Source organism: Dermochelys coriacea, chromosome 5 (genome assembly GCF_009764565.3).
Source record: "Dermochelys coriacea isolate rDerCor1 chromosome 5, rDerCor1.pri.v4, whole genome shotgun sequence".
Taxonomy (NCBI): Eukaryota; Metazoa; Chordata; order Testudines; family Dermochelyidae; genus Dermochelys; species Dermochelys coriacea.
This window is the reverse complement of record NC_050072.1, coordinates 28,047,383-28,064,443: the sequence shown is the minus strand read 5'-3', so window position 1 is coordinate 28,064,443 and position 17,061 is coordinate 28,047,383. Positions and strand designations below refer to the sequence as shown.

Sequence of the window (17,061 nt, the reverse complement as noted above, 5' to 3'; positions counted from 1 at the left end):
GTGGCACCTTAGAGACTAACAAATTTATTTGAGCATAAGCCTTTGTGAGTTACAGCTCACTTCATTGGATGCCCCTGACATGTTGTTGTTAGCTAAAAATATTTAAAAAAATTTAAAATAAGTTTATTAAAATTTTAAAAATTGGTAACCCAGTAGAGGTTGTTATGCTAACCGACTAGGAGTCACTATAGGTTATGTGCTTTGTTAAAGTTTGCCATAAAAATTAGGCAAAAGTAAATAGCTCAGAGCAGTCTGAGGGAGCTTTTCTTCGGGCAAGGAGCTGACAGCTAAACTACCCATCAGCTGTATAGAAAAAGGGCCCTGGAAACCCAGCTGTTTATCACTCAAAACCATCTTAGATTGTAGGTAACTATATCTGGAATTTCCTAAACCGTGTGTGTGTGTGCGCTTAATATCTAATAAATAGTAGTTTTAAATAAGAGCATGCTTCCCTATATCATTTATCAGACAGAAGCACTGTGTTCCGATTAATTTATTTCTGATACAGCCTGAAAAAAAAGGTAAGTCACCACTCTTTTGGGTTCTGAAAACCCCAGGTAACATTGGTGGTGTAACTCCCTAAAGCTCCTTGAAAATCCCAGTTGTAATCCTGCATCTCAGATTTTCAGAAAAATTTGTGTGTAACTATGGACCTCATTTACACATGCAGTTAGCTTGATTACAGGCTTGATTCACAATCATATTGTTTCCACTCTATGCTGGTGCAATTCTACTGAAATCAATTAAGCTATGTCCGCATAAAATCAGAATCATGCAATGGTGGATCAGGCCCTGTATGTTCAAAAGCAGTAATTTCACTTTCAGGTGACCAACAGATTGACTGTGCTTGCAGTTATGCTCATTTGCACACACACCATTCAACGCACAGCTACACACTTGATAGTTTTCTGATCATCTGGAGGCTAATGTACATCGTCACTCTACACTGCTACTGTATAAATCTGTATTGGTGGAGAATTAATTTTATAGTTGACTGTAGTCCTCAGGCTGAAAGAGAGCTGAAAGTCCTACAATGGGATGGGGAACAAAAGGCATGGTAGAAATTGGTTTAAAAGATATGGTGGGGCTTTGTAATCTGCAAAAAATAATTTTAAAATATACTACTGTTGAAGGAATACTTATCTATGACAGGTTTCAGAGTAGCAACAGTGTTAGTCTGTATTCGCAAAAAGAAAAGGAGTACTAGTGGCACCTTGAAGACTAACAAATTTATTTGAGCATAAGCTTTCGGGAGCTACAGCTACTTCATTGCATTCATTCAGTGGAAAATACAGTGGGGAGATTTATATACATAGAGAACATGAAACAATGGGTGTTACCATACATACTGTAAGGAGAGTGATCACTTAAGAAGAGTTATTACCAGCAGGAGAGCCGGGGGGGGGGGCGGGAAGGTAACCTTTTGTAGTGATAATCAAGGTGGGCCATTTCTAGCAGTTGACAAGAACATCTGAGGAATGGGGGGGGGAATAAATATGGGGAAATAGTTTTACTTTGTGTAATGACCCATCCATTCCATCTTTATTCAAGCCTAAAGTTAATTGTATCCAGTTTGCAAATTAATTCCAATTCAGCAGTCTCTCGTTGGAGTCTGTTTTGGAAGTTTTTTTTGTTGAAGAATTGCCACTTTTAGGTCTGTAATCGAATGACCAAAGAGACTGAAGTGTTCTCCGACTGGTTTTTGAATGTTATAATTCTTGACATCTGATTTGTATCCATTTATTCTTTTACGTAGAGACTGTCCAGTTTGACCAATGTACATGGCAGAGGGGCATTGCTGGCACATGATGGCATATATCACATTGGTAGATGTGCAAGTGAACGAGCCTCTGATAGTGTGGCTGATGCGATTAGGCCCTATGATGGTGTCCCCTGAATAGATATGTGGACACATTTGGCAACGGGCTTTGTTGCAAGGATAGGTTCCTGGGTTAGTGGAAGGATCTACAACCTATCCTGAAGGACGACCCATCACTCTCACAGATCTTGGGAGACAGGACAGTCCTTGCTTACAGACAGCCCCCCAACCTGAAGCAAATACTCACCAGCAACCACATACCACACAACAGAACCACTAACCCAGGAACCTATCCTTGCAACAAAGCCCGTTGCCAACTGTGTTCACATATCTATTCAGGGGATGTTCTTGTCAACTGCTGGAAATTGCCCACCTTGATTATCACTACAAAAGGTTTTTCCTCCCCCGCTCTCCTGCTGGTAATAGCTCACCTTAAGTGATCACTCTCCTTACAGTGTGTATGGTAACACCCATTGTTTCATGTTCTCTATGTATGTAAGTCTCCCCACTATATTTTCCACTAAATGCATCCGATGAAGTGAGCTGTAGTTCACGAAAGCTTATGCTCAAATAAATTTGTTAGTCTCTAAGGTGCCTTTTCCTAGTACTCCTTTTCTTTTTATCTGTCTATGAAAGCCAGGAGGATAGTGACTGTCTAAAATATACAATGGAAAAGACATTGATGATAGCAAAGAGGTCTTAGGAAATCATTTATACAGCAAGTCAATAGTTAAAAGGGATAAAAGGGAATGATATATAAAAGGGAATGATAACATACTAGCAAAATTAATGAAGGGCCGGACAGAGGCTGGTTCCTGCCTGGTGGAAGATTCCTTGCAATCTCGCTCCCGACACCCTCCTGAGCACAGAGACCATGTGGGGCTATCCCTGCCAGTGCACATAGTGCACAGGAATAGCCCCTGGTGGTCATGACTCAAACTGATTCAAGGACCAGACTAGCCATGCAGGCAAACCTTGCTCTGTTTTCTGAAGGGGCAGGGAGTGCATTTTTCTTAGCATGCTGCAAGTCTGCACAGCCCCAGTGCAGGAGCATGGTTCAAGGCCACGACAAAACAACCCCCCGCCCCACACACACACACTCGTAATTGAATTGCCTGCTGCAAGTGTACAGCCCAGAATGCTTCTTACTTTTTAAAAACAAGAAACTGGGTCCAATCCTCAGCTGCTGTAAATCAGCATAGCTCCACTGACAGCTCTGACTAGGATTAGAATTCACCTACCTCTGTTCATAACATAACACCTGGCCTTTCTTCAACGGCTTTGCTCCCAGACTTTTACAATTGATTTCACTGGTATTTTATGATTTAATGTTATTTTTTAATTACAGGGGAACCCTTTAGCTTCTGTTCTGAATAGTATGCAAACTGTACTTGCTTCAACATGAATTATATCACTCATCCATTGTATTATTATGGTACTTTATTCTTTACAATAAAATAGTAGTAAGAACATAAGCTGCTGGTACTGACACACAACAACTGACCAAACGGAGTTTGTATGTTAAGCTTTCACCCTATGCATTGGATACTAGTCATATAAATTCAGCCTACTGACTTGGGATTTACAAGACTGTCTGTCTTTCAGTGGAAGACAAATCAAGCATACACCATGTTGATTTTGAATCCATCACTTCAATTTCTATGGGAAGTGATAATACTAATGAGCTCTCATATTCTTCCCTAAATGGTAAATAAATCTAAATAACTATAATGAGTCTATTACTCTAAGTAAGGGTGCCACAAATGGCCATTTATTTTATACTGAAACATTAGCTTTATTGCTAGACTAATGGGACGCCATGTCTGTTTCCCATCACTAGCTATTCTCTTAATCAAGCCTATTTGTCCTCTAGGCATTAATCACATTTTTTTTTCCAAAATGGATCTAAAGCCAAAACTCTCTCTTCCTAAGGCCTTGGCTATACTTGCAAGTTAGAGCGCATTAAATCAACCCTGGGAACCCTAACTCCTGAAGTGTCCACACTGGCAAGGCACTTAGAGCGCCTGGACTCTGCAGCTGGAGCGCTCCTGGTAATCCACCTCCACAAGAAGCATAAAGCTTGCTGCGACCCAGCTGAAACGCCCGGGTGCCAGTGTGGATGATGTGTTCCATTACTGCGCTGTGACTGGCCTTCAGAAACATCCCATAATCCCTTGAAGTCAAGTGGCCACTCTTGTCATTGTTTTGAACTCCGGCTGCAGGCATGCAGATATCCCCTTTCAAAGCTCCGTGTCTGACAGCCGACCTGCTTATCTGCTCCAGGACAAAGCAAACCATTACTGTGGAATGCTGCTGCTGCTGCTGAGGCAGGTATGTGGGGGTGGGGGGGCTGATGGCGGGGTTTCCCCCTGCTGCTGTCTGAACTTACAAGACAACATGCTGACATACTCTCTGCCCTCCAAAAGTCTCTCCCCCGCCATACACACAACACACTCCTTGTCACACTCCACCACCACCCCCATTTGAAAAGCACACTGCAGCCACTTGCACACTGGGATAGCTACCACAACGCACTGCTCTCTATGGCGTTGCAGAACTGCTAATGTGGCCGCGCTACTGCGCTTGCAGCTGACAGTGTAATCACATGGCAGCACTTTCCCTGCTGCTGTCTCCCGAGGGATGGTTTAACTCCTGGCGCTCTACATCTGCAAGTGAAGCCATGCCCTTAGATACAAAAGGCCCAAACATCAGTTTAGCTTGTGTTACGTATGAGAGTGATAGCATTCCATTGGGAAGGAGCATCCTCTGTGCTGCATACACAAATTAGAGAGGTGTAAATGGCAATTTACTGTGAACCATACTCAGCCTGTGAGGCATTTTGCTTCCTTAAAACACAACGGGCAAAATCCTGGCCCTATTGAAGTTCCTGGGAGTTTTGCAATTCTTGCTTTCAGCTGTGTGGACCCTCCCTTCCTCTAGTATAGTCTAGTTTTTAACAGGCATGATTCTATATGTTGCATTCTTGATGTCCTAGCAGATGGGATTTTCAAAAGTATTCAGCATAAGTTCTAATTCTGCTCCCATTGACTTCAACAGAAGCAGAGTTCAATCAACATTGAATGGATCTAAAAATCCTATCCTTTCGGTCTATTCCCCTGGGTAGTGGCTTTCTTGTATAATAAACTGGCCTTGAGAATTAGAACATTCCTCAGATTTTTCTAGGTTTTAACATCTGTGGTTAATATTCTCCCACATGTCAATCAACAGATGGTTTAAAAAAATATTTAAAAGCCCTACAAATGCAGATTTCAAAAATATCACTTTGGTTAAAGGTTTCAGAGTAGCAGCCGTGTAGGTCTGTATTTGCAAAAAGAAAAGGAGTACTTGTATCACCTTAGAGACTAACAAATTTATTTGAGCATAAGCTTTCATGAGCTACAGCTCACTTCATCGGATGCATTCAGTGGAAAATACAGTGAGGAGATTTATATACGTAGAAAACATGAAACAATGGTGTTACCATACACACTGTAAGGAGAGGTTTCAGAGTAGCAGCCGTGTTAGTCTGTATTCGCAAAAAGAAAAGGAATACTTATGGCACCTTAGAGACTAACAAATTTGTTAGTCTCTAAGGTGCCACTGTAAGGAGAGTGATCACTTAAGGTGAGCTATTACCAGCAGGAGAGCAGCGGGGGGGAACATTTTGTAGTGATAATCAAGGTGGGCCTTTTCCAGCAGTTAACAAGAACGTCTGAGGAACAGTGGGGGGTGGGGTGGGGTGAGAAATAACATGGGGAAATAGTTTTACTTTGTGTAATGACCCATCCATTCCCAGTCTCTATTCAAGCCTAAGTTAATTGTATCCAATTTGCAAATTAATTCCAATTCAGCATTCTCTTGTTGGAGTCTGTTTTGGAAGATTTTTTTGTTGAAGAATTGCAACTTTTAAGTCTGTAATCGAGTGACCGGACCTGTCCTGTCTCCCAAGATCTGTGAGAGTGATGGGTTGTCCTTCAGGATAGTTTGTAGATCCTTGATGATGCGTTGGAGAGGTTTTAGTTGGGGGCTGAAGGTGATGGCTAGTGGCATTCTGTTATTTTCTTTGTTGGGCCTGTCCTGAGGAAGCTGAGGTGACTTCTGGGTACTCTTCTGGCTCTGTCAATCTGTTTCTTCACTTCAGCAGGTGGTTATTGTAGTTGTAAGAACGCTTGATAGAGATCTTTTAGGTGTTTGTCTCTGTCTGAGGGGTTGGAGCAAATGCGGTTGTATCGTAGAGTTTGGCTGTAGACAATGGATCGTGTGGTGTGGTCTGGATGAAAACTGGAGGCATGTAGGTAGGAATAGTAGACAGTAGGTTTCCGGTATAGGGTGGTGTTTATGTGACCATCACGTATTAGCACCGTAGTGTCCAGGAAGTGGATCTCTTGTGTGGACTGGTCCAGGCTGAGGTTGATGGTGGGATGGAAATTGTTGAAATCCTGGTGGAATTCCTCAAGGGCTTCTTTTCCATGGGTCCAGATGATGTCATCTATGTAGTGCAAGTACAGTAGGGGCATTAGGGGACAAGAGCTGAGGAAGCATTGTTCTAAGTCAGCCATAAAAATGTTGACATACTGTGGGGCCATGCGGGTATCCATAGCAGTGCCACTGATTTGAAGGTCTACATTGTCCCCAAATGTGAAATAGTTATGGGTGAGGACAAAGTCACGAAGTTCAGCTACCAGGTTTGCCGTGACATTATCGGGGATACTGTTCCTGACGGTTTGTAGTCCATCTTTGTGTGGAATGTTGATGTAGAGGGCTTCTATATCCATAGTGGCCAGGATGGTGTTTTCAGGAAGATCACCGATGGATTGTAGTTTCCTCAGGAAGTCAGTGGTGTGTCGAAGACAGCTGGGAGCGCTGATAGCATAGGGCCTGAGGAGGGAGTCTACATAGCCAGACAATCCTGCTGTCAGGGTGCCAATGCCTGAGATGATGGGGCGTCCAGGATTTCCAGGTTTATGGATCTTGGGTAGCAGATAAAATACCTCAGGTTGGGGTTCTACGGGTGTGTCTGTGCGGATTTGTTCTTGTGCTTTTTCAGGGAGTTTCTAGAGCAGATGGTGTAGTTTCTTTTGGTAACCCTCATTGGGATCAGAGGGTAATGGCTTGTAGAAAGTGGTGTTGGAGAGCTGCCTAGCAGCCTCTTGTTCAGATTCCGAGCTATTCATGATGATGACAGCACCCCCTTTGTCAGCCTTTTTGATTATGATGTCAGAGTTGTTTCTGCTCAAATAAATTTGTTAGTCTCTAAGGTGCCACAAGTACTCCTTTACTTTTGTTAAAGCACTTCTGGAGCATATTTGTTTCACATCAGCTTACTAGGCGATTTAACTTAGTGACTTGGAGCATAAGTTTAGCAGCAATTTTAGGTGATTCCCTCTTGATTATGTTGTGACATTCTATACCTTGGGGGAGAGTCCTGTAACCCCCATATTCCTCATCTGTATATAATTGTGCTATTGCATATAAAGCGGGCCATGTGAGGTATCAGGAAAAGGTTATGATCTGCTGAAACTTATTTTTTTATCTAAATGTGTATATCATTAATGCATATGAAGTTATGAGAATGTGTTGTATGGTTGTGGGTTTGGGAAGTGCCCAGATACTAGCTCTCCAGAAACAATGAAAAGGGAAGAGGTAACCAATGCCTGGGTAAGTGCTGAACAGACATCACCAGCCATTGTCCAGCAGAGGAATTACAATTCAATTCTTACAGGAGACACACCCAGGGATTGCTTCACCTTGTTACTCGGTAATGCCCATCAGACATGCCTGGACTTGTGTTCTCCAAGCACATGGACGCAGGGTATAAAATAGAACACAGGGGGCCCATGCTTCACCTTTCCCCTTCCTCCACCTATGCTGCAAGCAACAAGGGCACTCAGAAGACTGAAGACTCCAACAGGGGAGACTGGCCCAGGTTTAAGGGACAAACCTGTATATTAAGGACTGCAATATCCAGTGGGGTGAGAAAAACTGCTTAATTTGGATGTTGCCCACTCTAATAGGGTTGACAGTTTAGACTGTGTGCTTATGTTTTATTTTATTTTGGTAACTAACTGACTTTTTGCTTATCACTTTTATATTCACTTAAAATCTATCTTTTGTAGTTAATACATTTATTTAACTGTTTTATCAATTAAATCAGTTAAATGAGTTTGCCTGAAGTGTTTGGTAAGGGTGTTTGCTCAGGTTTACAAAGGCTGATGTGTATCCACTTTTCATTGATGAAGTGGTGAACCAATTAATAAATTTGCACAACTCATCTTGAGCAGTGCAAGACAATATATTCCTGAGGTACAAGGCTGGGAGCTGGCGGGGTTTGGCTGGTGCCTTTCTCTATGTGATTCATGAGTGGCTCTGGGGGCATTCATGCAATCTAGCTGAGTGTGGAGCTCCACATGCTGTTGTGCTGAGTGATCACAGTGCCTGGAGGAGTTTGCTGCTTGTCACTAGCAAAGCATTGTGAGAGACAGCCCAGACTGGAGAGTTAAGGGGGCACAGCAGTCCCACAGTGCTAGGCTGCATCCCGGGGATCCCATCACAAATGTATTCCCAGTGTGTGTTGATTCTCAGGAAGGCACAGAAAAATATACAAACAATGCAATGCACTGGATTCTGGTAGGTAATGCCTCAGAGGCAGCAGTGGCTCAACTGCTAAGGCCTATGCTTGCTCTTTCCTCGGCATGGAAAACAAGAAGGGCAATAGCCATCTAAGGTAGGTGAGTAGAAGAAAACAGGAATAAAATTCACAAATCAGTAGTCAGGCTTGATGACCTAGCTGTAGTGTGCTCACACAACAGGAGACCAAAGCTTGTTTCCCCATACTAGACTCATGTTTCTTGAGGGAAGCTACAAGAAACTCTAATGGAAATTATGTCTTATCTTCCTCAGCGAGAAGGATAGAGGTTCTAATAAGGGACCCTTAGTATGGCGTTTAGAGCAGTGTGGAGGAGTCCTCAAGGCACCTCATGCACTTGGGGGAACCTTAGTAATGGACTTAGAACTCAATGATCCATCTTAATATATTCTGTTTCCATGATCAGACAACGTTTCTATGTTAAACTGAGTGTAGCGCTAGTAAAATATATAGACCAGGGATCAGCAACCTTTGGCACATGGCCCGTCGGGGAAATCTGCTGGTGGGCAGGGATAGTTTGTTTACCTGCAGCGTCCGCAGGTTCGGCCGATCACAGCTCCTACTGCCCGCGGTTTGCCATTCCAGGCCAATGGGGGCTGCAGGAAGCGGCGGCCAGCACATCCCTCGTCCCACGCCACTTCCTGTACCCCCATTGTCCTGGAACGGCGAACCACAGCCAATGGAAGCCGCGATCGGCCGAACCTGCAGACGCTGCAGGTAAACAAACCGTCCTGGCCCGCCAGCTGCTTTCCCTGACAGGCTGCATGCCAAAGGTTGCCAATCCCTGATGTAGACCTTTCTTATGAAGCCTTGGACATGTCCATGTGACAAAGCTACCTCTACATATCAGAATGTTTGATTTTGATCATATTGATACATGAAGACATTTGAAATGTATATTTTTTAAAAGATACTTACTGTCCAGACAACATTCATTTCTTCAGTTTGACTAACTTGAATGTCAAAAACCATTTCTAGTTCAAACTTGTGGGCTGAGTCACTAACATCCCATTCCACCAACAAACGCTGCAGAGGCAAATTCTTGGAAACTTTAAGGAATGTAGGTGGAAATTCCTGGATTTCTGGAAGAATAAATATGGTTTAAAAATATTAACACTGATGCCTGTTTAACTCCATCAAATTTGTTTGAGCCAGGACAGGCTGTAATACTGGGGCCACTAGAGAAATGGCCTGTCAACATTTTCATCACAAACCTGAGAGTGGGTAGCTGGCTTTCAGGAACTACTGAATTATTCTGCCAGCTCTGACACTGACTCGTTGTGCGCACACAGTCATGTAACCTTTGCTTCCCTTAAGAAAGGCGATAATACAGCCTGCTAAAGCTGGGATTTTCAAAGGGACTTAATGACACATTAAGTCCATCCCCACTACCATGAATGGCAGGAAAGTTGGGCCCAACCTAAGCGCTATCGAAAATCCCACTTGTACTGTTTGCTTATCACAGAGGGATGTTGTAAAAATTAATGTTTGTGTAGGGTTCAGATGCTTTAATGTGCAAAATACAGGCATATTTAAAAAACATGTTTTTTTTAAAGAAATTAAATTCTTCAGGCAATCCATAATGCAGATTTATCACTTTTGCTGTTTAGCAAAGGACAGGTTCATAGGCAGTCTGGCACCAAGCTTGCTGGAAGCTACAGACCACCTTTTGAATTACATTATGGTAGAATGTTTCCCCTAACTGCTTATCTTAGGAAGACCCAAGTCTCTGGTCAAGCAGGGCACTGTCTGACTAACAACCAGCCCCAGGTTTTTGTTTTTTGTTGATTGTTTATTTTATTAGGGGAGGAATATCGAAAAAGCCCAAATACTGACAACAAAAACTGACAGTTTTGAAATTTCATCACATGCCACAACTGTTTATTTTAAATTAAGGGTCATACACGTTGCTACTGACTAGACTCTGATAAAGAAGGTGGCCCGTTTGCACCCCAGCACTTCCAGGGGTAGAGAGAGCGCAATTCACTGCTAGAATTCAGTATGCTTTACCTCACTCAGCTCAAGGAGGCACTGCAGAGGAACAAAGTTGCATTCTGACAGATAAAGCATTTTTAAGTCAGCTCAGTTTCATAGGGCCAGACCAAGCACTCTACCCTAAGTGAAAGAGCACTCAGTACCTGTATGATGAAAAAAACCCAGCATCGTTACACTAGGGAAACCAGAGTTAAAAGGAGACTTAAAGTTCTGGAAGGACTTTGTAGATATTTTGATGGACTTTTAATGCTCTGTTACCACAGGGACGTTAGGATTTGGTGGATATTTACAGAAAGCACCTGAAAATTTTCAGGCCTGGCCTATGGCCAGATTTGGTTTTGGCTTGGAAGCATTGAAGACCATTTTCTCAGCACTCTACTCTCTCCTTGTGACAATAGATCCTTAGGGTAGCACAGTAAATAGAAAGGTGCTCTCAAGCAATTTCATTCTGGCTACAGAACAGAGATGGCTCTGTGGATGAGGGGAAAGCAGTGGACATGTTGTTCCTTGACTTTAGCAAAGCTTTTGACATGGTCTCCCACAGTATTCTTGCCAGCAAGTTAAAGAAGTATGGGCTGGATGAATGGACTATAAGGTGGATAGAAAGTTGGCTCGATTGTCGGGCTCAACGGATAGTGATCAATAGCTCCATGTCTAGTTGGCAGCCAGTATGAAGTGGAGTGCCCAAAGGGTCAGTCCTCGGGCCAGTTTTGTTCAATATCTTCATAAACGATCTGGAGGATGGTGTGGACTGCACCCTCAGCAAGTTTGCAGATGACACTAAACTGGGAGGAGAGGTAAATACGCTGGAGGGTAGGGATAGGATACAGAGAGACCTAGACAAATTAGAGGACTGGGCCAAAGGAAATCTGAGGAGGTTCAACAAGGACAAGTGCAGAATCCTGCACTTAGGACGGAAAAATCCCATGCACCGCTACAGACTAGGGACCGAATGGCTAGGCAGCAGTTCTGCAGAAAAGGACCTAGGGGTTACAGTGGACGAGCAGCTGGATATGAGTGAACAGTGTGCCCTTGTAGCCAAGAAGGCCAATGGCATTTTGGGATGTATAAGTAGGGGCATTGCCAGCAGATTGAGGGACGTAATCGTTCCCCTCTATTCAACATTGGTGAGGCCTCATCTGGAGTACTATGTTCAGTTTTGGGCCCCGCACTACAAGAAGAATGTGGAAAAATTGGAAAAAGTCCAGCGGAGGGCAACAAAAATGATTAGGGGACTGGAACACATGACTTATGAGGAGAGGCTGAGGGAACTGGAATTATTTAGTCTGCAGAAGAGAAGAATGAGGGGGGGATTTGATAGCTGCTTTCAACTACCTGAAAGGGGATTCCAAAGAGGATGGATCTAGACTGTTCTCAGTGGTAGCAGATGACAGAACAAGGAGTAATGGTCTCAGGTTGCAGTGGGGGAGGTTTAGGTTGGATATAAGGAAAAACTTTTTCACTAGGAGGGTGAAGAAACACTGGAACGCGTTACCTAGGGAAGTGGTGGAATCTCCTTCCTTAGAAGTTTTTAAGGTCAGGCTTGACAAAGCCCTGGCTGGGATGATTTAGTTGGGGATTGGTCCTGCTTTGAGCAGGGGATTGGACTAGATGACCTGCTGAGGTCCCTTCCAACCCTGAGATTCTATGATAAGTTAAGCAAGCTGCTGAATAGACATAGTCTATCTAGCTTCACTGATAAGTTTGAAATGTGGTATCTGTTTTAGAGTAATAAACCCACTCAGGTAACAGCCTTAGTCCCTAGTTTTGCAATAACTTCTATGCACGGCTGCATTGAGACCATTACCTTAGCTGTGAGAAATTAAAGGCTAAAGGCAAGAACCACTTATGATGATTCCTGGCAAAGAATATTTTACAGATGAAGATATCAATTATGAGTTTAGTTTATGAGGATTTAGGTATTAGATCATCTGGGATTTTTATTAACAATTCTGGTGGGGCATAGGATCCAACCTGTAGGGAGGTAAATATGGAAAGAGGATTTCCATACTTGCACCAATCATTTAGAACCAATCACGTCTTCTAGAATATGTCTTTCAGTGACTCTGCTAGAAACTGTTCGGGGTTTTTCGTTTTTTTTTAAAGGGTTCTGTAAGGGTGAGTAACATGAAAACTGCTGCAAAAGGATTTGCTGAAGCCAGGTTTTATTAAAAGAAAGCTTGGTGCTACCTTATGAAGGGCTCTTGCACGCCTGCTTTCAAGATGCAAGTATTTCAGGGAGCATTCAGGCTGACTTTCTCTGGACAGTCAGTATCAGCAATGGTTGCTGGTACGTAAAAGGTTTTGGAGAAAAATATTTACATGCACGCATAATCTCTCTCGGGCAAAGAAAAGCAAGATGTTGAAATTCAAGACTGACGTGTGAGAAGAAAACTGGGATTATGTAACACAGGAGTATACAATGTCCCTATAATGAAAGTGGTGAATATGATTGATTTTGTAGAAGAAAAAAAGTCTGCACTAGTCATGGCCACAACATACCCTTTATAACGTAGCAGCCTGGACCCTGTCCATGATTTTGGAACTACTCAAGAATAATGAGAATAATGACCATCAATTTTGTGCTGCTGTGAAAGAAACCCAGGGCAAGTTATAAATGTTTCATGTTTACAAGAGAATTATCTGGTGTAAAGCCTGGGCGTGAACTTCCCTGTCCAAATGGAGAGAGGGAGCAGCAATTTTTAGGTCTTTCTGGAAGTGAAACTAGCATGATTGTTAGCTTCATTACCAAAGATGATATGACAGGGAACAAATGTCTGAGCCAGTGAAATGAGCCATAAAATTAACTATAGGATCTTGAGATTTTAGAGACTGATGAAGACATGACAAGCCAGCACCTTCTCTCCCTGCCTTTTCAGCACAGTCAAGGATTACATTTTACCGACTATGACTATCAAAACAACAGAAGCAGGATCTGATCATCAATAACTAGTGCTCGAGAGATCACAGGCATGTGAATGGTGCCATGTGGGTGTACTTCACCAGCACAGCTGGGAACACGGGGTTGGGTACAGCTCCAAATGGCTCCATTAAGGGGGGAGAAAATTGTTTGCCCTTATGAAATGAGCCCAATCCCTGTAGATCCACAGGATACCAGGACCATCTATGTGGAGGCCTCCTGCATCCCTCAATGGCAAGCATAGGAAAGATAAGAGTGAGGTCCTCAGTAGGAAAGCAAATGTTTGCAAGATCAGGGTCATGCTAAATCTCCACACAGTTTTGTGCGATTAACCGGAGGTAATGTACAGCAAAAATGAAAGCCTCGAACTCCGTTGTTTTAAAAACTGTACTGCACAGATTAGAAACCCTGGACCTTGACAGTCAATGAAACAGAAACTGAACAGTGTTCACAGAAAATGCCCAAGAGAGATAGTTAAACATAAGACATGCCTGGATGCATAGCTAGGTAGAGGCTGAGAACCAAAATCTATTCTGCAGTAAGCCACGTCATTAGATAACAACACAGTGTGGGACCTTGTGGGTGCCCCATTACATGTTTGTTTAACATATAAACAAATAAAATACCAACAAAACATCAATTTTCTTACAACCGATGTCCTGGTATTGTGCCTTCAGATGGCTCCACAATAAGCAGATTTTGGCTGATTGATATTAGGGATATCGCTAGATCAGTACTTACCAACTAGGACATTTTACCATCATGTGCTGTCTGATGTTTTTAAGGTATTAAATGCTTATGCCAGATATTTAGCTAGTTATGAGTTAAAGCTATGGCCAAAATGTTCAGGCTTGGGAGCCTTTTGTTGGGCATCTAATTTATATTTAGGCACCTGAAGAAGCAGTCAGATATTTCAGCGCATCTGCAGAGGCTCAGCAGCTCTGAAAACCAGCCCACTTACTCAGGTTCCTAAATATGTTTTTTGATCCCAGACTTGAGGCACCACGTTTGAAATGCTGGTCTTTATAGCTCCTGCAACTGATGGATATTTTCAAGGCTTTACCCTTAAATAAAGCATGCCGTTGATATTATTGATCTTTCAAAAAGAAAAATATACTGGGCTGCTGTTCCTTAAAATGGCATCTATAAATCTTGACACAGTGCAAGTTTCATTAAAATGGATATGGTTGATTTAACTTGCACCATTTACAGGCAAAGTACAACTTCTATATTAAACTTTCTATTTGTTCCTACCAGGACATCCAAAATGCCATAATCTGTTTATTGTGAGAACTCAGGCAAGTCCAACAAGCTTGCGTAACTGAGCAATAGTCACAACAAGTGAAAACACTTCCCACAGCTGGAGTTCAAAAAGCTTCCTTTAGCCTGATTTCAAAATGAACTTAAAAGGACAGCTTTATGAAGACAAAACTGAGCCAAGATTTCCTTCTCATATGGAAAGTCTGACTCCTCCTAGCAGCTCGACCAAGCTCCTCAGAGCATACCCCTCTTTTAATCTAATTGACTATCCCTGGGCCCAGCCACATCTCCCCTCACAGCCCTTGAACCTCAAGCATGCGGATGTTCTCCTCCTTTCAGGGCAACAGCAAATAATAAATTTAAAAACAAATGTGAAACTAGAATGCTGTTGGATACCATAGTGTTTGTTCATGCTGATGTTCTATCTCTTTCCTCCACCCTGTGCCTAATACGTACTGTACAAACACAAAACAAATAGACAGTCCCCCTCCTAAAGAACTTCTGTTCAAAGTATAAGACAAGAGACAGCAGATGGATACGGAGGACATCAATGGGGGAGTACAAGAAAACAATGTGACAATATTGCTCAGCATGGCAGACAATAGTTTTAGCACACCAGAAACCTAATTGTTAAGGTTTTTCCGTAGGCTTCATGGCAGAAGACTTTTAAGGAGAGATATGAAGGTGGATAATGAATAAGTTTAAGATTTTTGTCATGGTTATTTTTAGTAAAAGTCACAGATAGATCATGGGCAATAAACAAGAATTCATGGAAGCCCGATCCCCGCCTGAGAGGGGGGCACTGACAGCCCAAGCCCCACCACCTACCTGGGATGGGAGGGCTGAGAGCCCGAGCCCTGCCACCCACCTGGGGGGAGGGGAGGTACACAGATAGCCCAACCCCTGAAGTCACGGAAGTGCCCTCTTTTAAGCCTAATTAGGAGTCAGCAGGCCCCACACAGGTGCATTGGCTTCTTCCCTCATAAAGGGCCAGTGGCACCCTGTGACATTTAGGCACTATCATAATAAAAACAATAACTCCACAGACGGGGATGATCTATAAGCGTCATTGCATCTATCTAACATTTATTCTCTGTGAAAGCTGAGAGGGAATTGCCACTGTATTTCAGCCCAGCAATTAGTATATTAGTACTGACTGGTTGTAAAGAGTTCTAAATGACTAGAAAGTGCTGAGTTTGTTAGGTTTCCTACCTCACTACTTTCTCCTTCAGGTTTTTTCATATAAAGAATCATCCTTATTCCCCCCATCTCTTCTTCCTCTGCATCTTGTCTCTGGGCAGTATTATTTGCAAACACAAATTCAACCAATGACTCCCAGGTTTGGAGCACAGAGGTAGATCTATCTTTTTCTGTCCAAGCTAAAAATCTCAGCTTGTCTGTCTGACATCTCCTCATGGATGTCTAAGCCCACCATGACCAAACCAGAGCTTTTAATCCCTCCCTTTCCATACTTTCTCCTCTAACCTCATTTCTCAGTCACTGTGGTCAGTGCCACCATCCTCTCTGGATGCATCTGAAGAAGTGAGGTTTTTATCTACAAAAGTTTATGCTCAAATAAATCTGTTAGTCTTTAAGGTGCCACCAGACTCCTTGTTACCATCCTCTCTGTCACTCAGCCTGTGCTCCCGGTAAGCTGCGCACTTGAGCGGCTGCCCAGGAGAGATTTAAGTGCCACCCAGCTGATTAGGAGAGCCCCCACAGCTGGCAGCACTGTTCAGGTACCCCTCCCCCCAGGTTGCTCCATCCTGCAGCTGCTCCCCTGGCTGTGCGGGGTGGAGGGTGCTGATGTCAGGGTGCCCCCCCTCGCCCCCACCTCATCTCCACAGAGCAGGGGAGACAGCTTGACTTGGGACTCAGAGCTGCTGCAGGGAAGGGTTGAGTGGCTGAGTGCCTTTCTTAAACAGTACACTGTTTCTGAGATTTCCCCAGCAGCCACTCACACAGTCTCTCTCTCTCCCTCCCTATGTACCCCATCTCTGCAGAGCAGGGGAGAGGAGACAACACGGCTCAGGGCAGAGCAGGAGAGCTTTCAGTGAGTGTCTTAAAGAGACAGCGCAGCGTGTCTCTCAGAAACTTTCCCAGCAGCCAGCACACACGCTGTCTCTGTGACATGCACACACTGTGTCACACACTGTCTCTGTCAAACACACACACTGTCACACATACACAATCCGTCACACGTGTCACACACTGTGTCACACACATTGTAACAGTCAAACTCTGTCATACACTGTGTCACACTGTCACACATGCTCTCTCTGTGTCAGTGTCTCTCACACACCATCATGCACACAGACATACTGTGTCAAACACACAAAAACACCATCTCTCTCTCTCTCACACACACACACACACACACACACACACACACACACACACACACACACAATCAATCTCTGT

The 17,061-nt window shown here is 43.4% G+C and overlaps 1 protein-coding gene across 5 annotated transcripts in view; it reads right to left on the bottom strand.

Moving 5' to 3' along the window:
- OSMR (oncostatin M receptor) overlaps positions 1-17,061 on the bottom strand; it is a 71,849-nt gene that overhangs the window by 26,101 nt on the left and 28,687 nt on the right. For all 5 annotated transcript variants that reach the window (XM_038403993.2, XM_043514965.1, XM_038403992.2 and 2 more), the window contains one exon: positions 9,384-9,547. In XM_038403993.2, coding sequence (XP_038259921.1) covers positions 9,384-9,547 — 164 coding nt within the window. The remainder of the gene's footprint in view (positions 1-9,383; positions 9,548-17,061) is intronic.